Source organism: Stegostoma tigrinum, chromosome 9, assembly GCF_030684315.1.
Source record: "Stegostoma tigrinum isolate sSteTig4 chromosome 9, sSteTig4.hap1, whole genome shotgun sequence".
Taxonomy (NCBI): domain Eukaryota; kingdom Metazoa; phylum Chordata; class Chondrichthyes; order Orectolobiformes; family Stegostomatidae; genus Stegostoma; species Stegostoma tigrinum.
Genome location: NC_081362.1, coordinates 95,938,256 through 95,961,454, shown reverse-complemented (window position 1 = coordinate 95,961,454; position 23,199 = coordinate 95,938,256). Strand labels below are relative to the sequence as shown.

The 23,199-nt window shown below is 43.1% G+C and overlaps 2 protein-coding genes across 12 annotated transcripts in view; both read right to left on the bottom strand.

Annotated features, from left to right (window-relative positions):
* Positions 1–13,508, bottom strand: part of chrna2b (cholinergic receptor, nicotinic, alpha 2b (neuronal)) — a 31,552-nt gene extending 18,044 nt beyond the window's left edge. Inside the window, exons 1-2 of one of the 5 annotated variants that reach the window (XM_048536365.2) lie at positions 13,430–13,508; positions 332–618 (exon numbers count right to left, since the gene is read on the bottom strand). In XM_048536365.2, the coding sequence (XP_048392322.1) occupies positions 332–416 (85 nt within the window). In that variant the 5' untranslated portion in view covers positions 417–618; positions 13,430–13,508. Of the gene's footprint in view, positions 1–331; positions 619–1,079; positions 1,147–2,073; positions 2,095–4,811; positions 5,420–13,429 lie in introns of those variants that run through there. The other 4 variants (XM_048536362.2, XM_048536361.2, XM_059648770.1 and 1 more) reach the window with 4 other exon arrangements.
* A 491-nt stretch (positions 13,509–13,999) lies between these two features.
* Positions 14,000–23,199, bottom strand: part of LOC125454964 (uncharacterized) — a 45,568-nt gene continuing 36,368 nt past the window's right edge. For 3 of the 7 annotated variants that reach the window (XM_059648774.1, XM_059648775.1, XM_048536366.2), the window contains 3 exons: positions 16,979–17,104; positions 15,896–16,365; positions 14,000–14,992 (listed from right to left, as the gene is read on the bottom strand). In XM_059648774.1, the coding sequence (XP_059504757.1) occupies positions 14,839–14,992; positions 15,896–16,359 (618 nt within the window). In that variant the 5' untranslated portion in view covers positions 16,360–16,365; positions 16,979–17,104 and the 3' untranslated portion in view covers positions 14,000–14,838. Of the gene's footprint in view, positions 14,993–15,895; positions 16,366–16,978; positions 17,238–23,199 lie in introns of those variants that run through there. The other 4 variants (XM_059648771.1, XM_059648772.1, XM_059648776.1 and 1 more) reach the window with 2 other exon arrangements.

Genomic DNA, 23,199 nt, shown 5'->3' with positions numbered 1-23,199 from the left:
AATCAGGGGAGGAGTAGGAGAGATAGCACATATAGAAAGTACTTGGATGACTGTTTGAAGAACCCAGACCCTCTATCTTAAAGCTGAAGTAGGAGCATGTTCCTGTTGGATTAGCTGGACATGATGGCCCAATATCCTTTCTTTGGTGCTTTACTGCCTGATAATTCTATGAATGGAACTGAAATCCTGTGGGGAATGAAAGGCTCACCAAGCAAGTACAACTCCTCCAGGGATCACTGAACCCAAAATATTAACCCTGTTTTATTTTTCCTTCACAGATGCTGCCAGACCTTTCCAGCAACTTTGTTTTTGTTGCAAAATATTAACTTACTGCATCCGCACGGGAAGAGGGAACAGATGAGGAGCAGACTGCAGCCTCCCGGGACACTTCCTGCCGAGTTTAAAAGAGTAAACATCCCGCGTTCCTGACACCCCAACTTTGAACAAGAGACAACAGATTATCGTTGTCCCAAATTCATTAGAAACGAAATTGCAACGGTTTGGCTCAGGGAAAGGAGCGTCTCTGGGACTTCCTCATAGCGCTGTCCGCGGTGCTGAAACCCAACTCTGCGCATCCACCGAGGAAGTTTCAGCGTGCCAGGAGTTAATGGATGTGTCCTGTCGGAGAGAAAAACAGAGAAGCATCCACATTAATATTTCAACTTTGACGAGTGCACTCTACCGTAATAAAACTCAGTGCTCATCATCTAAATCTTCTTCAATCATGTAAAGTGATAGAAATAGAGATGAGGCCAAACTCTGTGACCCTACAGTCTAGGTCAAACTCGATCCAAGGTTCCACTCAAATGTTTCTTTAAGAGGTAAATGCAATGACCATCACTCAAACGCAGCTTTCGATTCACAGTCATTACACTTGAATGAAAACCTAACTCTTCCTACAAAAAAATGCAAAATATAAGCACAATAACATCGAGACAGCTCTGGCTGTGTTTTCCATGATTTAAACGTCTTTGTTAATTCCTCATCAGCTTAACAGGAGATGAAAAAAAAGACATTCTTTCTCGAAGCCTGTGTGACATTGACTATTTTGTTGCCGGGTACTGTATAACAGAGCAGACCTTGCTTCCTGGAAAGTCATTTTGTTGGAATGTGTCAAATATCTTTGACTTTCCAATGTTACACTCTGATTACAACATCACTCCTACATTAAGAAAGAGCTCCACATTTCATATGATATGAAAATAGGCCATTCAGCCCATTAAGTCTGTATGACCTTCCAAAAAAACACTCCACATAGACTCTCATATTTAGTACAGCCAATCCACCCCTAACTTGCACATCTTTGGACTGTGGGAGGAGATCAGAGAACCTGGAGGAAACCCACACAGGCACGGGGAGAATGTGCAAACTCCACACAGTCACCTGAGGCTGGAATCAAACCTGAGTCCCTGGCACCATAAAGCAGCAGTGTTAACCATGGAAACATTGTGTTGCCCTGAGTGAAGATTCTGATCAGGGCTCCTTCAGAAATGCAGAGCCTTGCTGTAAATCTGATGGGTTTTCCCACAGTACAGGAAATGTGGTGAGAGGCTGGGAACAGGAGGTTCAGGTCAGGTTGCATGGCATGTGGGGAAGTTTCCCATTCTTGGGGGGTGTTAAGTCTCAGGCGTAGAAGGAGGTATTGGGTTTGGTGACTGAAAGCACCATATCATTAGACAAGAGTGGGTGCTGGATCAGGGTCATAGGTGTGTAAGGAATGTGGGTAGGTGTATAGATCTGGGTGTGTATGGTAATTTGGGATTCAGTTTTATAGTTACCTAGCAATTAGGTTAGGTTTTCAATAGTCAAACTTTTCCTGAGTAACTATTTACTTCCCTGCAGTGGAACACACAGAATTCTCCAGTTTAAATCGGTACTTTTGAAAGATTCCAAATATAGAGTAATTGCCCAATGGAATCTTCAACTTCCCACGCACTTCTCTCAGAATCTGCTACTGTGCCAATTCCACTGGATCCTTGTGCATAACTCCCTTCTACATTGCAGAAGCAATTATTTCACCATTGGAAATGGATTGGAACATGTTACAAACAAAAAGGCAAACTAAAACACTACCAGACTGTTCAACACCGAATCTTCCAAAGATTGTTTGAAAGATGGAAGGAATCTCCACAAACACAGATCAATGAACAAAGATTAAAACAGGCAGTGCAAGAGAAGCTCTGTGCCATCTGTGGAGAAAGAAAGAGTTAATGTTTTGTGCCCAGTGTGATTCTTCTTTGGAACTGAAGAGGTCTGGAATATGATACTTTTTTATGCTATTGTGAAAGAGAAAGGTGAAGCAAATGGAACAGGTAGTGAGGATGTCCAGAGCAAAAGAAAAAGGGAGTGCTCATGGGGTTAAAGGAGGGATAAGAGGTGTGGAGTAGGTGTTAATTATAGGTGTGATTAATAGGAAATAGGTCAGCTCTGCTGAGAGAAATCATGTAAACAAGGTGAACAGGCTGTAATGAAAATGGAAGACAGTGCCCCTCCCACCCCCACCTCAAGTAAACAGTGACAGGCAGTTCCCTGCTGGCTTCTCCTATCGTCAATACTTTCAGGACAGGGAGGAGGAGCCTAGCACTGACTCAGAATTGGGCATGTAAGGAATAGTCAGAACAGACCATAAATAATGTAACTATTTACATTGGCTCCAAGTGAAATTTGGCAGTTCAAACGGGACAATGTATAATTGAGGTGACAGTACAAAGATTTGCAAATCGACATGTAAATCACCTGGAATAATTGGACAATGCCATTTTGTATTGCAGAGTTTTAGAGTTACAGATGCAATTGCTACACCCAGGTCTTTCTTCAATAAGGAACTCACTGGTCTCCCCTTACCCACTGAATTATTCCAACACTGAAACAGCACCAAGCTCATCCCCTGCATCAGCCCAATCACCGAGTCACCTCATATCAGATATAAATCTAAAATCACACCACAAGCTGTATATCAAGAGTAACAGTGAACCCTCCCATCCAGATCACTGCTGATTGACTCCACTGAGGTCATAGAATCATAGAACTATAGAGTACAGAAGAAGCTTTTCAGCCCTTCAAATCTTCATCAATAAAATCTTCACAAATCCTGCTCTAATCTCACTTTCCAACATTTGGTCCATAGCATTGAATGTTATGATATTTCAAGTGCTCATCCAACTACTTTCTAAATATTTTAATGTTTACCAAATCAACTACCCTCCCAGACAGTGTAATCCTGATTCCTGTTAATATCTTGATTAAAATTGTATCAGTGATAATGGGAACTGCAGATGCTGGAGAATCCAAGATAACAAAGTGTGAAGCTGGATGAACACAGCAGGCCAAGCAGCATCTCAGGAGCACAAAAGCTGACGTTTCGGGCCTAGAAATGTCAGCTTTTGTGCTCCTGAGATGCTGCTTGGCCTGCTGTGTTCATCCAGCTTCACACTTTAATATCTTGATTAAAATTCTTTTCTCCCAGTTCCTTCTCAACCTTTCACCTCAAAATTGTGGCTCTTGTTTTTGACCCTTAACTTAGGAGAACAGCTGCTCTCTATCCAGGGTGTTCATGTCCCTTAGAATATTATACATCTCTATCAGGTCCTCCCCCAACCTTCTCTGCTCCAAAGAAAACTACCTGACATTTTCCAGCCTCTTTTCATCACTGAAACACTCCATCCTGGGCAACATCCTGGTGAACCTTCTCTGCACCCCCACAAGTGCATTCCTATACAAAAACAGAAATTGCTGGAAAAGCTTAACAGAACTAGGAGTATCTGTGAAGAGAAAGCAAAGTTAACATTTTGGGTGCAGTGACCCTTCTTCAGAACTCTATTTCTAAGGCAGGGTCACTTGACCTGAAAGATTAGCTCTGATTTCTCTGCGCAGATGCTACTAGACCTCCTAAGCTTCTCCAGCAATTTTTGTTTGTGTTTCTGATTTACAGTATCCACAGTTCCTTTGGTCTGTGCAGTTTTGGTCTGACACAGGAGGAAGTTATACCAAACGGGAAGAGAAGGATGGAAACTGAGAGCAAAAAACCATGTGAGTTGTGGGAATAAGAGAAGGAAGAAGAGAGACATCTATAGATAAGTGCATAGAAATAGAAAATAAATGGGGAAATCTAGAAAATGGAATAGAGGGAAATCAGAGAATTAAATTCTGGATATAAAACCATTGAGAAGTGATAGGAGAAATAGGCTGCAGAGACAGAGTAGGACTGAGATTATGAAACCAGAAAGAGAAAAGATAATGAAATGGAGAAAAAATAAGTGAAAGACAGGCGGATGTGGTTAGGGAGAAATAATTAAAAGGTTGAATAATCAGAGGCATAGTGAAAATTGAAGGGGGGGAATTTTTTTCAAAGGCTGAGACTGAAATAAAAGTGATCAGAAAGATGGAGAAACACAATGACAAATGGAAAGAGCAAAACTGGCTGAACAATATTGGATACATGAATGTGAAATTCTACATGATGCATTCTGTTGTGGTTATTATAGAATGAAACTGCCTTGATAGAAAGGGAGAGAGAAAGAGAGAGAAAGAAGTAAAAAAAAGATAAACTGAAGGAGACCACGTGAAGAAATGCAAAGGCTTGAAACTAAAAGTGTGAGGGAAAATCAATGAGTGAGGTGAGACTTGTAGTACTGAAACTGGTAGTCGAGATTGAATGAGAAAGAGATAGAACACGATGAGATCGTTTCATATTTCCAAGAGGGGAGTGCTGCACACGCACTGAGATGCACAATGAGACACTAACGCAAAAAGCAGTGAGATACTAACAGTGAGTCACACATACTAACACTAACACACCGTGAGACACTGACCACACTCACTGACCCTGGCTCTCTAGGTTCAGGTGCTCCTGGTCTAGGGGAGAGCAGATTTATTTGCTCCTGGTCCAGAGGCGGGGTTGCAGGTTTAAATGCTCCTGGTCTAGAATGGCAGCAGTCCAATTCCGCACGGTCTCCTCTTGAAGCCGCTGCCTCGCCCAGGTTGTGGTGAACTGTGAGAGGGGGTTGCCAGTCGGGGTCGGGTCCCGGTTGCTTCCCGGAGCGTGGAGAGGTGCTGGGCTCCGGGCTGTCCCACACTCGGAGCTGAGCAGAGAGCTCACTGTCTCAGCACACAGCGACTCCGACTTCCCACTGGTCCGGTTCTCACAGCCAATCCGGGCTGGCGTGGGGTTACAACCGCCTCACATCTAAAGTAGAACACATTCATCCAAAACACCAGCTGCGGTCCTCAGGAGAGAAGCCAGTGTGATCAGTGAGAAGTGTGTGTGTGCGCGAGTGGCAGCGGCTCACTGTCAGTAGATATCTCAGCCTGAAACAGTCTGCAAGTAACACAGCCAGGAGGCCGAGTTCTCACATTACACCTGAATCCGACATGTGTGTCCGTCCGACTGGGAACTGTATTCCCAGAGTCTGTGCAAAGAAGAAATTTTATGCTCCACCTGTCCTGGGAGTGTTTGACGGGAGGATATAATGAAATTGATTGTTGACAATTTTAGATTGTAAATTATGATATTGTTAATAGTGATTGCTTGCGATAGCTCAGCGCTGCCAGCATTACTGCCTGAAAAGCATTAATTGAAGAAATGGATCTGAGTTGCTTGGTTTTATTAACTTCGGGGATAGTGCAGTGTCAGATGACGACTGCACAATTGATTGATTGAGGAGTCAGGATGGATTCTGTGGCTGGCTGTATCAGAAATAAAGGCAGAAGCTAGTCATTCAGATTCTTGCCCATATATAAAATCCATTAATTATAACAAATTCTATATTTACTACTAATATTGACATGCCAATGGTAATTATTTCAAATAGAAAGCTGGAGAAACTCAACAGGTCTGGCAGTATCTACAGAGAGAGAAAAAGTGAATATTTTCGGCCCAATATAACTTCTGCAGAACAAAAGTGAGCTGAAAATGGTGGTTTAATACTATCATTAAAAGAGAAGAAAATATTCCCCTTTTTGCTCTATCTATTCTGTCGTGACCTCTTCCCTCCACCTCAAAATCTGAAACTACGAAGGATACAGGAGAAGTCTCAGGTTTCCACTGCAGTAACTCTCCGCATTCATGCACTGGACTGAAGCTTGTCTCACCAATTTGTGGCAATGCTGATGAGAAACTTCATTCTGGGACAGCAGCTTCCCGCATGTGATTCATTCAGATTTATTTCTGCATGTGTGTGTCTAGGTGTGTTACATAAGAATGAGCTGTCACAGTGACGGTGCTCCCTTTAGGAGTTATTCTATGCGTGTTAGGAAGACCAGCAGCAGAGTAAGTGATGGCAAACCATAGAATCCCTACAATGTTGAAGCAGGCCATTCAGCCCATTGAACCAACACTGACTCTCTGAAGAGCATCCTACCCAGACCTATCGCCCTACCCTATCCTGCAATCCCACATTTCCTATGGCTAACTTCACTTCCCTGAAAACTATGGACAATTTATCATGGCCAGTCCACACTAACCTGCACATGTTTGGACTGTGGAAGGAAACCAGCACATCCAGAGGAAACTCATGCAGAAAAAAAAGAGAATGTGCAAACTCCACACAGACAGCCACCCAAGGCTGGAATCAAATCTGGGTCCTCGGCACTGTTAGACCGCAGTGCTAACCACAGCAATCACACCACCCATGATAAAGTGTTTGCTGAAAGGATTGGAGGGAATCATTTCTTTGACCCCCTGCCACCTCAAGATGAAATACATTGTGACTCATGAATTCCAAATGCATCAACCTCTGCTCTAAACCCCTAAATAGAAATCCTGGCTCCAGAAATTTGACCATACTGCACCAGAGCTCTCAGAGGATAAGTTCCAACTTTAATTGATGTAGTTTCTAGATTCACATTAAATCTGTGCTGGGACATCATTAAAATTACCTGGCAGCTCTAATGGTCTCAACAAACTAGAAAAAAACTTGGACAAGGGGCTGCAAAAGTTCCAGAAATAACACCCAGGATCTGCAAAGCTGCTCAGAAGATCCTGCTCCAAGCAATGAGCAGCCAGCACTAGATTCAGCAAAACTTCTTGGGACCACCCGCATTGCCTGTGAGAAAAGGTCACTGAGAAAGTCATTGCTTTGGACAGAGCCTCAGAATAGAGCTGCAATTCTGGAAAGGGTTCAGTGACTTCACAGGACTGTTCAGAGAGGCAAATGCTTTACACAAAGGGTGGGTTCACTTGTGGAATGAATTCCCTGAGGTAGTGATGGGTGTGGGCACAGTTACAATGTTTAAAAGACACTTGGATAAGTATGTGAATAGGAAAAATTTGAAGGGATACAAGCCAAGCACAGGCAGGTGGGACTTGTTTAGTTTGGGATCATGTTCAGCATAGACTAGTTAGATCAAAGGGTGTTTCCATGCTGTGTGCCTGTATGACTCAATGATTCTATGACTTTAGCCTCATTTCTCAACAGTTCATTCACGTGTAATTACTGCACGACACTACACATCCACCTCCTCACGCCCACCATTGGTACTACCATTATTACCCACTTTACATCTTACATACTGTACATGAGCTATTCTACAGTGATAGTCACACCTGTTCTTTAAAAACTACTCTCTCACTGGCACATCCTCTCGTGTGTCAAGACCATATACAACCTATGACAAAAGACTGCTCCCTGAGAAGGCCGTATCCACTTGTCCATTACTGAGAGAGTGCACAACAGCAGGAGAAGAATAGAAACCATGGAAGCTGGCAGCTCTGAGAGATGCACTGCTGGAGGGCTCCTTCAGATCTCATTTGCTTTGTCCCTCTCTCTCTATCTCTCTCTCTCTCTCAGCCCACAGTTGCTGCATGATAAGCTGCAGCTGCTTTCACAAGTCACATCCTGTCTGCCATCACTGCTTCATGTACGTACACACACACAGGGCAAACACTCACAGCACTGGGAAAGGGATAGACAAGGTAGACCATAAGAAGACTGGGCAGGGGAAGTGCAAGGAGAATATCTCACAACATGGGGGAATCTAGAACAGGAGGAAACATTGTTTAAGAAATGTTATGGGTCTCCCACTTGAGATGGAGATGAGGAGGAGTGATATATTTACAAAGGTTCATTAGCCTATGTTATTCTTCAGCCATGTGAGTGGTGCAGCCTGGTTTATTGAATTAACTTGAGGCAATTGGACAGATCTTTGAGGGGAAAGGGAGGGAAGGGGTATGGAAGGCAGATAGGAAAATGCAATCAATGCCACAACCAGATGAGCCATTGTCAGGCCAATTGGTAGAGCAGGCTTAAGGGGACTGAATGGGCCAGACGTTCTCCTCATTCTTGTGTTTCTTATGGGCTCTACAATGGCATTTCTTAGATGGAATACAGAAGAACTGAATTCTTTCCATTTACCTTTCCTTCAGAATTTGAAGATTGTGTCAATATTCATTGGGACATTAGGATAAGACTACTCTGAAGGAAGGAAAGCAAATAGTGGTGTTGAGGGTGGTGACAAAGGCTGTGGGAGTGTTGGGCATTGGAAAAATGATTTAGCTGTAGCACTGCTAATTAGGACACATGCATTTATTGCTCAGGTAATAAAACCTGCAGTGTTCACATGGATAGAATAGATTGGGAGAGATTTTCCCTAATACTGGAAGGGTCAATATTCAGGCAACAGTGTATTAAGCTGAGGACCAGAGGGTTGAGAGGGAATTTGAGAAAAGAGTCTTTCACCTAGAGGACTGTGCGTATTTGGAACTCACTGCCTGAAAGGATACTCAAGTCAGGAGACCTCACAACATTTGAGAATTATTTAGATGAGCATTTGAAATGTCACAGCATGCAAGGCTACACATGATGTGCTGGAAAATGGAATGTGAATAGATGGATTGTTGATGGCTGATGCAGACACAATGGACCAAAGGATCTCTTTCTCCACGGTAAAAGCTCTATATCAATACTATTTGTTGTTGAGAATGTAAGAATAGGTGCTGCATTCTTTGCTGAGGCTTTAGTTCTATTTATTGAAAGATTGCACACACCTCATGCTGCATCAAATTTTGGTCATCCAAACACAGGCGAATGAAAACTTCAGTGATATCACAACAAAGTCTCACACAGATTATAATACATCATTAATGCCATTTTGCGCAGTCTGAAAGTATCCAATGATGCTACAGTTAGGGAGCACAGTGATCTGGACAGTCAGCAGCTATACTGCCCAGAGCCTGATGCAGTCCCTTCTCCTCCCACTAGTTCCCGATTGCTCTCCTGTTCTCTTGGGTATCCATGTGCCTGTCCCTTGTCGTCCTGCCCAAAAAGGTACTTGACCTGAGCAACAGTGAGGCTTATCAAACAATACCTAGATTTTTTTAATCTGGAAAAGAGCTTATCAAACACTGTAATGTGGCAGCGTCTGGTTACCCATTGGAGTTTTGATTTTCTGCACAGATGTATCATGTGATGCCAGACCAGATGAAGGTCATTAGCAACATTGGACATCTATGATGTCCATTTTGACTGCAGCCTATAGTGTTCCAATCAAAAACCACTAGTGCTATACTGCTGCTCCTGACTACATGACAGCCTTAGTTCAATCATGGACAAGAGAGCTGAAATCAAGAGGTGAGATGAAAGTGACTGTCATTGTGCTCAAGGCCACATTTAACCAAGTCTCTTCAAGTAACCTAAGTAAAACTGGAATCAATGGGTATCAAGGGCCAAACTCACTACATGTTGGAGTCATACCTGCCATGTGGGAAGATGGTTGTTGTCATTGGAGATCAGTCATCTCAGCTCCAGGACATCTCTGCAAAAGTTCCTCAGGGTAGCATCCTAGGCCCAACTATTTTCAGCTGCTTCATCATTGACTTTCTCTCCATCATAAGATCAGAAATGGGGATGTTTGCTGATGATTGCATAATGTTCAGCACCATTCACAAGTCCTCAGGTACTGAAGAAATCAGTGCTCCAAGTCCATATGCAACAAATACTTAGACGTTATCCAAGTCTGGATGTATCCACAAACATCCACTCTGTGCACCACCGATGCTCAATTGCAACAGTGTGTATCATCTACAATATGCATTTCAGGAATTCACTAAGGCTGTTTGGACAACATATTCCAAACCCGTGATCACTTCCATCCAGAAGGACAAAGGCAGAAGCACCATGGGGACACCATCAGCTGCAATGATCTGAGCACCTGAATGCTCAAGCATGACCACAATTTCTAGCTTTTCACCATTTAGATAGTGCTCCACTCTATCCCCTAACGGCTCAAAATGGATGAGATTTACCTCCACTGAAATCCATTTCCACAGTCACCTGAACTATCAATAGTCTTCCATAATTTTATACTTCCATCCAAACTGTTTAAGAAACAATTGTCAAACCATGGTCACAAGAAATTAGAGAGTTATGAATACAACCCAATCTATCAGGAAAACTAGCCTTCTCTCCATAGATTCTATCTACACTCCCAATGCCTCAGGAAAGCAGCCAACATAATCAAAGGCCCCTCCCACCCCAGTTACACTCTCTTCCACCCTCTTCCATTGAGCAGAAGACACAGAAGTTTGAAAACTATTCACTAACAGATTTAAGAACAGCTTCTTTCCCACTGTCATCAGACTTATGAATGGGCCAATTTTATATTTGAGTTGATCTTTCTCTGCATCTTCTCCATAACTGTAACGCTGTATTCTACATTCTGTTCAATTACTCTGATGTACTTATATAAAGTATGATTTGTCTGGTTGGCTCACAAAACAATATTCTTCAATATGCCTTGGTACATGTGACAATAATAAATAAAATCAAATAAATCAAAATCAAATCTGCAAGGTGCTGAGTTCTGGATTCTGTTCACCTTCTATAGGTTTTCTATTAGCATTGCTCAATGTCATCCTTCAGATTCACCAGAAGGACCCAGGCTCAAACATTGTCATCCTGGAAATTGACACTGCCACTGGCATCAAAGCCATCCTCCTGTGAAGCCAGCTGCACTGAAGAGGTTACCTTGCTCAGATAAACGACAGTTGCTTGCCCATGATTGTATGACACAAACAGTTGACTGCAGGCAGATGGCACACAGGAGTGCCATTCAAATGTTTGACAGACTCCTGAACAAAATCACTCTCTGTTTACCATACAAAACAGGGCCAAAGCTATGCTCAGGTGACAGTTGTGACCATGAAGTATATCATCAGTTGTTGTAAACTACCATCTGGTTCACTAATGCCATTTAGGGAAGGAAGTCTGCCATCTTTACATGATCTGGCTGAGATTGACACCAGAGTCACAACAATGTGTTGAGTTTTAACTTCCTTCAGAGATAGGCAAACGAGCCACATGGCTCCAGGGCAACTGAGGATGCTCAACAAACTCTACCCTTGTCCATGACATCAATGCAGGACCAATGAAAAGAAACAGTGGTCATGGCCTGAACTCAGATCCTTGCATGGCAACTCCAGCCACTTGCTGACAATTAGATCACTTGCCCATTATACCTATCCTGTTAAGCCTGCCCAGAGGCCCATCAAGCCTGCCCTCCAATTCAATATGATCATAGCTGATCCTAGACTTCAATGCCTTTTGCTCACCCCATTCCCACAACCTGAGGCCTTGCCAAAAATGAGGTCTTTTTTGTTTCTTTATTCATTAACAGAATGAGGGTATAGCTGACTAGGCAGCATTTATTGCCCGTTCCTAATAGATGGGATACTGACCTTTGGTGGTGGTGGATGGGGGGAATTGTTTCAACCATAATGTGATTTTTTTTTTCTTTATTCACTCACAGGATGAGGGATTGGCTGGCTAGGCCAGTATTTATTGCCCATGCCTAATTTCCCAGAGGGCAGTTAAGAGTCAACCACATAACTGTGGGTCTGGAGTCACATGAAGGCCAGACCAGGTAAGGATGGCAGATTTCCTTCCCTAAAAGGATATTCATCAGTCAGATGGTTTTTTTTGCCTGACAATTGACAATGGATTCATCACTAGATTCTTAATTCCAGATACTTATTGAATTCAACGGTAGTAGATTCGCCAACTTTAGGTACATTTAAGTCATCATTGGACAAGCATATGGACGTACATGGAATAGTGTAGGATAGATGGGCTTGAGATCGGTATGACAGGTCGGCACAACATCGAGGGCCGAAGGGCCTTTACTGCGCTGTAATGTTCTATGTTCTATGTTCTATAACCTGCCATGGCAGGATTCAAACCCAGAACGTTAACTGGGTCTCTGGCTTAACAGTCCAGCAATAATGCTACTAGACCATCATCTCCCCCAATATACTTTCATTTCCTTGAACTTCAATTTTAGCTAACAGTACCTGATTAAGAATCTTGTTAGGTTCCATCTGGCCTTTTGTATAAATTAGGGACAACTCTCTGACTACTACTTCCACCTCAACAAAACAATTCAGACAAGTTTGTCACAAACATCCTACCTTTTATATATTCATATCACGTCCGTCTGATCAGCTGAACCTCTACAATCTGTTCAGTTAGCCCGTTATTATTACAGATCCAGCAAAGTCTAAACGGCAGATATGAGGTATTCTTTGGAAGGCTATTGTTTGGGGTCCTGCAATGTTCACATCCTTTAAACCCTGGATGGAAATCGTCTTGTTCTGGGGATTTGTTCTCATTTTAGGGCCATTATTTTCTTCATACCTATCTTTTTGCTTTTGTTCATTTTCATTAGTGTCTATCCTTGATTCAGTAGTGGGGATGTCGGCTCTGCTAATCTCCTGCAAACTCTGGCACAAAACCCTTATTCAGGCTGATTGAAAATTACACATTTCTATTTGCAATCAGTTTCAAGTCTACTCTAACATAATCATTAAAAATTTTTGCATTGATTTTAATATCTTTTGCAATTGTCTTTAAAAATTCCCGTGTTTTGTGGATGGTACGATAGGTTTTGCCAATTTTTGCTGAAGGTTGTAACACAATATGCCTGAGGTTAGTACGATGCCAATGAAAAGGAACTACTAGGGAATTATTCACAAATGGAACAACTCTTGGCAACTACTAATGTAACTTTTACATTCTTCTTCAGCCTTCAGGATTTTGTTTAACCTCTGAATCATCAGGATTTACATTGTCGATTACAAATTTGAATGCTTCCTTTATTCTTCTGTTGCCTCATAATGTATAAGTTAATCATAACTGTTTCTTTACAAATCTTGTTCTATGAGGTATAAATTTCTTCTCCATCCATAAAGTTCTTTTTCAAGACCTCCCGCTGCCCATTCCCCATTGACTGATTTGCTAGGCAATTTGGTGAACTGTTAATCCAGAGAACTAGGTAATGTTCTGGGGACCTAGGTTCAAATCCCACCTTGGCAGATGGTGGAATTTGAATTCAATAAATATCTGGAATTAAGAATCTAGTGGTGATTCCATTATTGATTGTCAGGAAAAGTCCATCTGGTTCGCTAATATCCTTTAGGGAAGGAAACTGCCATCCTTACCTGGTCTGGCCTACATGTGACTCCAGCTCCAGGTCCAGTCTATGAGGTTGACTCTTATCTGCTCTTCTGGGTAATTAGGAATGGGCAATAAATGCTGGCCTGGTCAGCAATCCCCTCATCCTGTGAGGGAATAAAGAAAAAAAATCACATTATGGTTGAAATAACCCCCCAAAGGCCAGTAACCCACCACCAAGTCACCTTTTGTTTACATGCAGAGTCCTTGACGCTAATTCAGCTCCCTCAGAGCCAGTTTTCACAGTGAAAAGGATATCTAACACTCCTGTTCTTATCTGTCAGCCAGAGCTCTATGATTGGTCCAGAGTAACAGCCCCAATCAGGGAACCCATATTCTATCAGGTCCAGCTGGCTGACCAGTGGCTACAGAAGTGAACTAGAATCTTAGCAGCCCTTTCATGGTTCTCTCCATTTCAAACATTATATTGAACTTGACTTCATTTTGATCATTACTAATAATCATTCATGTATTTTTAGACTCTTAACTAATTTCATCTCGTCATTAAATTCAATACATTGGTCCTGAGACACATTGTTAAAAAAAACTGTCCAAAATGCATTTAAAAGATTCTTTATTTTTCTGACGTATATTTATCAGATCTTTGTAAAAATTCAAATGTATTTCATTCACTCAGCCACTGCTCTGAAACATTTATGTATTCCTGTGATGACTGTACCATTTGGGATATGTTTTCTTTTAGTACAAGTTTCAACATTTGGAGAAATTCTGGATCAACTGCACTTGGAATATGGAGGTCTTGATCTTTATGAAGCCTCAATGGTGTGTTATTGAATAAAGGCCAAAGACTTCCTGGTCCAAAGTCCTTCCTTTGGAACCTGCCCAGAGCAGCACTTTGAGAACTGAGGGATCACTCGACTTTTGAAACACTGGAGAATCCCAGTGAGCGGGTTATTGCCAGGTCAGCCCTTCACAGAATGCATCATTTCTTAACATTTATTCAATTGTTAAAACTGCATGAGTTTGAACATATTCAGTAAGGCAGCCATTTACAGAAGTGAATAGTGAGCAATTTTTAATATCCTTAACGACCTGTTTGGAAGCATGACCCTACATATGGCAACGCTGGGAAACATAAGATGGGTGCACACAGCTGTTGATGTGCTGGCAATGCAATGAAACACAACGAAAGCTCGGCAGTGAATAGTTTTGAATAGAGCAAAGAACAGAACTTAGACCAGAAGCTAGTGAGTAGAAATGATTTGCCAGACTATAGAGCATTGCCACTCAGGAAATAGGGACTAGTGTCTTTAGCTCATTGTTTGATCCTTTCTGCAAATGCTGGAATCTTGTCAAGAAAAAATGTTAACATCTCAAATGTGAGCTGATTGATGATGGGACGTGGTGCTTAATACACAGGGCAACCAGCCTCCTCTCAGTTCTTGTATTGGATAGACTTCACTGTATGAGACTTAGCCATGTGATGGTTTAGCTCTGTGGAGAGAGTGTCTGACAGGTCCTCAACCTGGCTGGCAAGGAGATCGATAGTCTGCAGCATCGTTTCCATCTTCCAAACATTCTCCTTGAACCTAACAAAGGAGAGGACAATACTGATAGAGGGTCAACCTGAAAACAACCTGTCAAGAGCCACCAAGACTGCGACTGTAAAAAGCCAGCTCAAGGAAGTATATACTTCACACGTAATAATGAGCAGAAGGAAGATTACTCTGTACCTAACCCTGTGCTCTCCCTGTCCTGGGAGTGTTTGATGGGGGCATTGTAGAGAGAGCCTTACCCTGTATCTAACTATGTGCAATCCCTGTCCTCGAAATGTTTGATAGGGAACAGTGCAGAGGCAGATTCAACATGTATCTCAACCCGTGCTGTTCCTATTCTGGGAGTGTTTGATGAGGGACAGTGTAGAGAGGCCTTCACTCTGCATTTAAACCAGTGCTGTCTCCCTTCTGGAAATGTTTGATGGGAATACTGTAGACGGAGTTTTACTCTGTATCTAACCCTGTGCTGTCTGGGGACAGTATTCAGGCAGCTCTACCTTCTGCTGTCCCTTATCGGTGGGTATTTAATGAGTTACTAAGTGCCATGGAAAGAAATGCTTCTGATTCTAAACAAACACAGAAATGGTTGGAGAAACTAAGTGGGCCTGGTAGCATCTATAGAGAGGGAAACTGGTAATGTTTCAAGTCAGATATGACTTATTTTTCAGTGTTACAGCTTACAATGTGCTTACATCCAGCATCTGCATTGGTCTGCTTCAATTTGAAGGTTTCTATTGCACATTTCTGGTGCCCTTCCCCTTTGTATTTGTTGGAGTTAAGCCCACAGTCAGATCAGCTGTGATCTTATTACATATTGAAGCAGATCCAAGGCAATCTGTTCCAGCCCATTCCCAACTTGTAATGTTTGTACATATAACATTTCAGTGGCAAAGGCCAAACTTTTCCAAACCTCTATATACATAGCTCAATACTTACTTTTTCACATGGTTATCTGATGTTGGCTCTGAGTCAAGGGCTTGCAAGATTTCTGTCATAATGTTATTGGATAGCTCATTCTGTTGTTTAATGTCCTGGACTGCGGCCGTGATAAGTGATTGGTAGTTTACTTTCCCAATCTCTTCGTTAACTGCAGATGCCAAGCTCTCCAGTATGAAACTGCTGCTATTCAAGAGATCCTTGATGAGATTAAGGTCTTCCTGAGTTACAGGGCCCACTGCTTCCTGCTCCCCGGGGCTGGCTAAGGAACTGGTCAGCACTGTTATCTCACACACATTCGAGAGCTCCATCATTCCCAATCCAGCTGCACTCTCAGTCGCGAATGTGTTGTTCAAACGCAAGGGGAACAGGGAAGCCAGAACATCGGTCTCTGAGGTATAATCTTCTCCAGCCTCCATCATGTAGACTCCCAAGACACAGTGTAAGATCCACAGGAACCTCATGATAACCTAAGGACAAGATCGGTTAGAATTTCCATAACCTTGCTTTTAATCACCAACATCTCAACCAATCAAAATTCCATGCCTTTGCTCCCTTCAGGACAAAACACTCTTCTACGGTTCCTGGCTGACCTCCCACTGGAGCTCACAGCCTCCCAACTGGAGGTCATAGACTCCCAATGGAGCTCACTGTCCCTGTGAGTTTCAATGTTCCCCTTTACTGACACACACACACACACACACACACACACACACACACACACACACACACACACACACACACACACACACACACACACACACACACAGGCTGTGTATAACAGGGCATTGAGACACAAGCCATTGACAAGAAGCTGTGGCAATCACTGACTCAAATTGCAGTTTGAAAAGAACTTTTAATTTTCTGAATTTACCTCGAGCAACAAACTACTGACACACATAACCAACAGATATACATACACATAACACTCACTCAGTCAGATATTTACACACATAACACATGTACCGTCAGATATACACACAATCAGATTCACACATACACAAATGCACACATCATCATTTGCACAGGAAGAATGTAGACGCCACACTCGGGCATAGCACATTTAATGAGCAGGAATATTACCTGATAAAATGCTGTTGTTAATAGAGGAGCTGCCTTCTCAGATGGTTGCAGTTTCTCTGTCAGAAACTCTCACTATTTTCCTGGGTGAGTGAAGTATTAGCTGTTCACAGTTTCCCTTTATACTGTCTAATGGAGATGGAGAGGCAGTGAGAGTTTGAAATACTGACTTTCCAGCCCCCTTTCCTTGATGCTGAGTTCTTCTGGGTTCCTGTTCTGCTATTTATTATTCACTGGCAGTTGCATAGTTCAATCTCCACATCTGTAAGATGTTAATGAAACCTTGCTGCAGACAGGGCGTGGGACTAAATACTTGCTTCAGTGGTGATTGTTAAAGTGACAGTAACACCAGAAACAGTATGTCGGGGGTTCGGGGGTGGTGTGCGATTGTGATACTGCTGTGTGTACACTTTAGAGTAAGGTGTCTCTTTGCAGATATATTGTTTCCCAGTTCCACAGTCCCTCAATGTTAAAATTCTTATCCTCATGTTCAAATCTCTCCATCACTTTATCTCTCCCTCCCTGTACTATTCTCCAGCTGTCAGAGAAGCTATTGGTTCTCAGCTCTTTCCTGATGTTAATCGATCCCCGTGATGCCTGTGTCTTCAGCTGTCTGGGCCCCAAATCCTGGCATTCCATCTCTAACTTTCCCTAACTCTCTCCCTCCTCCTTTTTGATGTTCCTTTGGGCTTATAGTTTTGACCAGGTTTTAAATCGCCAGAATTCATATCTCCAAGTGTGACATAAAGCCACTGATCACCATACCTGGAGGCCACTAGCCTTCATTGTCAGCGCAATGAGTTTAGGAGTTGGGAGGTCATGTTGCAGCTCTACAAAACATTGCTTAGGCCACTTTTGGAATATTGCATTCAGTTCTGGTCTCCCTGTTGTTAAACTTGAAAGAGTTCAGAAAAGATTTACAATGATTTTTCCAGGGTTAGAGAGTTTGAGCTATAGGGGAACGATGAATAGGCCTGCTGTGGCCTCCGCTACATTGGGGAAACCAAAGAGAGGCTTGGGGACAACTTTGCAGAACACCTATGCTCAGTTCGCAATAAACAACTGCATCTCCCAGTCGCGAACCATTTCAACTCCCCCTCCCATTCCTTAGACGACATGTCCATCCTGGGCCTCCTGCAGTGCCACAACGATGCCACCCGAAGGTTGCAGGAGCAGCAACTCATATTCTGCTTGGGAACCCTGCAGCCCAGTGGTATCAGTGTGGATTTAACAAGCTTCAAAATTGCCCCTCCCCCTACTGCATCCCAAAACCAGCCCAGCTCGTCTCCGCCTCCCTAACCTGTTCTTCCTCTCATCTATCCTCTCCTCCCACCTCAAGCCGCACCCTCATTTCCTACCTACTAACCTCATCCCACCCCCTTGACCTGTCCGTCTTCCCCGGACTGACCTATCCCCTCCCTACCTCCCCACCTACACTTACCTCTACAGGCTCCATCCCCGCCTCTTTGACCTGTCTGTCTCCTCTCCACCTAGCTTCTCTTCTATCCATCTTCTATCCCCATCCCCCTCTCTCCCCATTTATTTCAGAACCCTCTCCCCCTTGTCCTTTTCTGATGAAGGTCGAGGCCAGAAACATCAACTTTTGTGCTCCTAAGATGCTGCTTGGCCTGCTGTGTTCATTCAGCTCCACACTTTGTTATCTCAGATTCGCCAGCATCTGCAGTTCCCATTATCTCTGATGAATGGGCCTGGACTGGTTTCCCTAGCATGTCGTACGCTGAGAGGTAAACTTATAGAGGTTTATAAAATCATGAGGGACATAGATATGGCAAATAGCCACAGACTTTTTCCCAGCATAAGGGAGTCCAAAATTAGAAGGCATGGGTTTCAGGTGAGAAGGGAAAGTTTTAAAAGGGACCTAAAGGGCAACTTTTCCATGCAGTGGGTGGTGCATATGTAGGAAGTAGTGGAGACCGGTGCAATTACAACATTTAAAAGGCAGGTGGATGGGTACATGAATAGGAAGAGTTTCGAGAGATATGGGCCAAATGCTGGCAAATGGGGCTAAATTAATTTAGGATATCTGGTCGGGATGGAAGAGTTGGACTTAAGGGTCTGCTTCTGTGCTGTACAGCTCCATGACTCTTTGACACTGCCCTGGTGAATGGCAACACCTCCTGTGGTCTACAATGGGTCAGCACGATGATCAGAGCCAACTGTGGCTTGACAGCAAATACCAACACTGGAATGCAAGTCCCAGTGTCACGCAATTGTTTCATGTGTGGCACTTGTGATTCAAAAAAACCCTCAGAGTTTGGCATCTTATTCACCAGCGATGGTGCTTTATGTCATTAGGCAGCAGCTGAAATGGACTGTGTTGATCATTGGTTGAAGATAGAAGAAAACAGACGAGGAGCTCAATGTCAGATTTTGCTTGGCAATGCCACTGTGTAGCAACTGGTCACATTTTCCCAAGCTTAAGGAACTATGTCAATGCAGTCACTGATGTTAAGAGTGAACTAGCTGAAACTAACCTCTAGCCCTTCCCCTGACTAACACCTGAGTCTCAGTGGCGATGCCTCACTGCAACCAATAAGCATCTTTCTTGTCTACCCTCATGGTTACACTTCAATCTCCTCCTCACTCCTAACCCAGTCAAGACATTCACTTCCATTCCATCCCTCTCACCAATTCTCCCTGACACTTGTCCCATGCCCACTAAAACCTCACCTCCACCACAATGATTTTCTCATGGCAATTTTTCTCCCTCGTCACTTCAAGCAGCCCCTCATCTTGCGTGACCTAAACCTCAACATAAACTTTCTCCTCTCCCTGATTTCTCTGTCCTCATCTTGTACCTTCTACCCTGATGCCCTTTACTCCCCACCTCTCTGATTTTAACAGGTCCCCGCCCAATCCCTTACCCCTCACTCAACCCCCTCTTTCTCTGACTAAATTTTACCCCTCACAACAAACACATCCCAACCCACTTCAATCTTCCCTACTTCAAATACACATTCCAAATCAGCAACCCTCTCCAGACGCACCTGACCCCTCCAAGCCTTCCTTCCATGCATTAGTCACCTCTGGATAAATACCCTCCTTGCTAATTCATTAACTAATTTACTAATCGCTCTCCAATTATTTTCCTCAGCCCACCAAAATCACAAAGTTCCCAGTGATGGGAACCAGTCAGTGATGACAAAGAATGCCTTCATAGGCCAATTGGAAAGGCCATACCCATTGAGGGGATTTTAAGCTGGAGTAAAGCCCCTAGTTGCGAACAAAGAGCAGTTGGAAAAAATGGCTGTCCCACACCTCTCTGAACAAACATCTGCCATGACATCTTTTTTTCTTTTGGCTGTTAACTTTTGGAACCTTTGTTCTCAAGAAGTCAATCATGGTGTTCCACTTTTGTCACTACACATCACACCCTGAGCTTCTGCTCCTTCAACTCCGATATTGGTGCTATCTCCCGGGGAACCATTCGATCTACCACATGTCAGCCTCAGGTTGTTGAGAATGAGTCTTTAGACTTCCATTTCTCCTCTTGACTAATCATTACCCCCGCTTGAGACAACTGTTAATACTGAGGTGTCAATCAGTGATGTTAACGGTTGTGATGATGGGAGTGCTCATACACTATTGTCACCAACCCTCAGCTCTGACAGACAGTATCCTGTGTTCTTTCCAGATGGAAGATGGTTAATGGAAAACTGAGCTTCAAGCTGATGGGGAACAGTGTGTACCCTCCCACTCGGATTCCATTGACATTAGTACTTAGCTCTAAGGCAGACCGCAACATTCCTCACTAAATTCACAATGTTCTGGAAACATTGCATTGTTAATCAGACAGACTGGGCTAGACTCCAAGGTGAGTCAGACTACTTGGCTTCAACTGTTTACCAGATACTAAAGAGTAAAGTTCATGCTCAGAACAAAAGCTGCTGAGCAGTTTTATCTGGACGTAGTTTTAAGACAGGTAGGATCGGAGCTGGGGAACCATTAAATGCACCAACTTACCTAATGCTACCTGGAGTTTTAAGCTGTTCTCCTAAACAGGTAGATAGACGAGCATAAATCCAGTGGGAGCATTCTTTATATTCCGAATGACAATTGTAATCATGGCCTGAATGGGAAGTTGCTGGTGTTCTGGTTAAGGGGTGAGAACTCAGGCTGGAGAAGATGGAATTTGGGATTTAGAGAGATCCCAGGCCAGGACGTATTAATAGTTTGACACTATGTGAGCTTTGTGCCTACCATTAGACTGTCAATATCAGTTAAGGATAATTAATCTTCGGCATAGGATAAAGGTTAATCTTTTCAGTGACACCTATATTCTGGAAAAGGCCAGCATTTGTGGCTCACTGAACATCAGGGAATATTTCAGAGTCAATCACATCGCTCTGGTCTGGAGTCATAACTGGGTAAGGGCAGCAGATTTTCCTCCCTGAAGGGCATGAGTGAATCAGATGGGTGCTTACAAATAGTCAATGATGGTTTCACAGTTATTGCTACTGGGGTGAGCTTTCAGTTCCAGAATTACTCATGGAATTTAAATTCCACCAACTACTATCATGGGAATTGAACTGATTTCCCCAGAACATTAACGCCAGCTTCTGAATTAGTCATCCAGCAACATAATCACCCATTGATGCCAAATATTGAATAATAGTTGACCATTCAGCCCTTTGAGCCTGCTCCCCCAGTCAATATGATCATGGCTGATCATCCAACTCAATAGTTTGTTCCTCCTTTTCCCCTGTATTTTTTGATCCCTGTCATCCCAAGTTCTGTGTCCACCATCTTTCTGAAAGCATTCAATGTTTTAGCCTCAGCTATGTTCTCTGGCAGAGCATTCCACAGCTCACCAGAGAAAGCTATGCGGATGCATCACGCCTTGGTATGGCAACTGCTCAGCCCAGGATCATAGGAAATTACAGAGAGTTGTGAACACAGCCAAGGCCATCACGCATACGAACCTTCCATCCATTGACTCCATCTATATTTCCTGCTGCCTTGGGAAGGCAGTCAACATGATCAAAGACCCCTCCCACCCTGGTTATACTGCCTTCCAACCTCTTCCATCGGGCAGAAAATACAAACGTTTAGACGCTTGTACCAACAGGTACAGGAACATATTTTTCCTTGTTGTTTATAAACTTCTGAATGGGACTCTCAAATTAGAAATTTAACATTGACCTCGCCCTCTGTGTACCTTCTCTGCAGCTGTAACATTGTACTCGTTGCTCAACTCTATTACCCTAATGCACTTGTATGGTATGATCTGCCTGTACTGCATACAAAACAAAACTTATCACTGTACCTAGATGCATGCGACAAATAAAAAACAAATATCTCTGGGTGAAGAAATGTTTCCTCATTTCTGTCTTAAATGACCTACTCTGTATTCTTAAACTGTGACCCCTGGTTCCACAATCTGCTACCATTGGGAACATCCTTACCTGCATCCACACTGTCTAGCTCTGTTAGAATTTTATAGGTTACTATGAGAATCCACTCCTTTTTCTGAATTTCAGTGAATTTCCAGTTAAACATTTCACCTTCTCCTCAAACTTCAGTGTTGCCATCCCAGGAATCAGGTTGTTGACTTGGTCACTGAGATAGCTGGTGCCAGTTCAGATGTTTCACCATTGTCAGTGCAGACTCCGAAGAAGCAATGTCGTTCTACTCCTCTTAGTTTTTATATGCTCCAGTCTGTTGAGGTGTTTCGTGTCATTTCTGGTTCTTTTCTGCAAGGGATTGTATGTAGGGTCTAATTCCATATGTTTACTGATTGCATTATGGCTGGAGAACCAGGCCTCTAGGAATTCCTATGTGTGTCCATGTTTGGCTTGAGCTAGAATGGTGAAATCGTCCCAGTTAAATTGATGACCTTCGTTGTCCGAGTGTACTGAAATCAGAGAAAGTTCTTTGTGTTGTTTTGCTGTTAGCTGGCGTTTATGTATTCTAATGACTTGTTTCCTTCCTGTCTGGCCAATGTAATGCTTTTGGCAGTCCTAACATGGTACTTTTGTACCCTACGTTGGTCCTGTGTGTCATGGGTTTGTGGTCTTTGGTCTTTGTGAGTATTTGTTGCAATGGCCGTGGGTTTGTGTGCTATCCTGATTCCTAGTGGTTGCAAGAGTCTAATTGTCAGTTCTGATGTGTTCTTGACATACCGTAGTGTGGCCAGTGTATTAGTGAAGAGACGAAAGAATGCAGGACAAATAAGCAAGACAGACTACATAAAAATAAAGCCA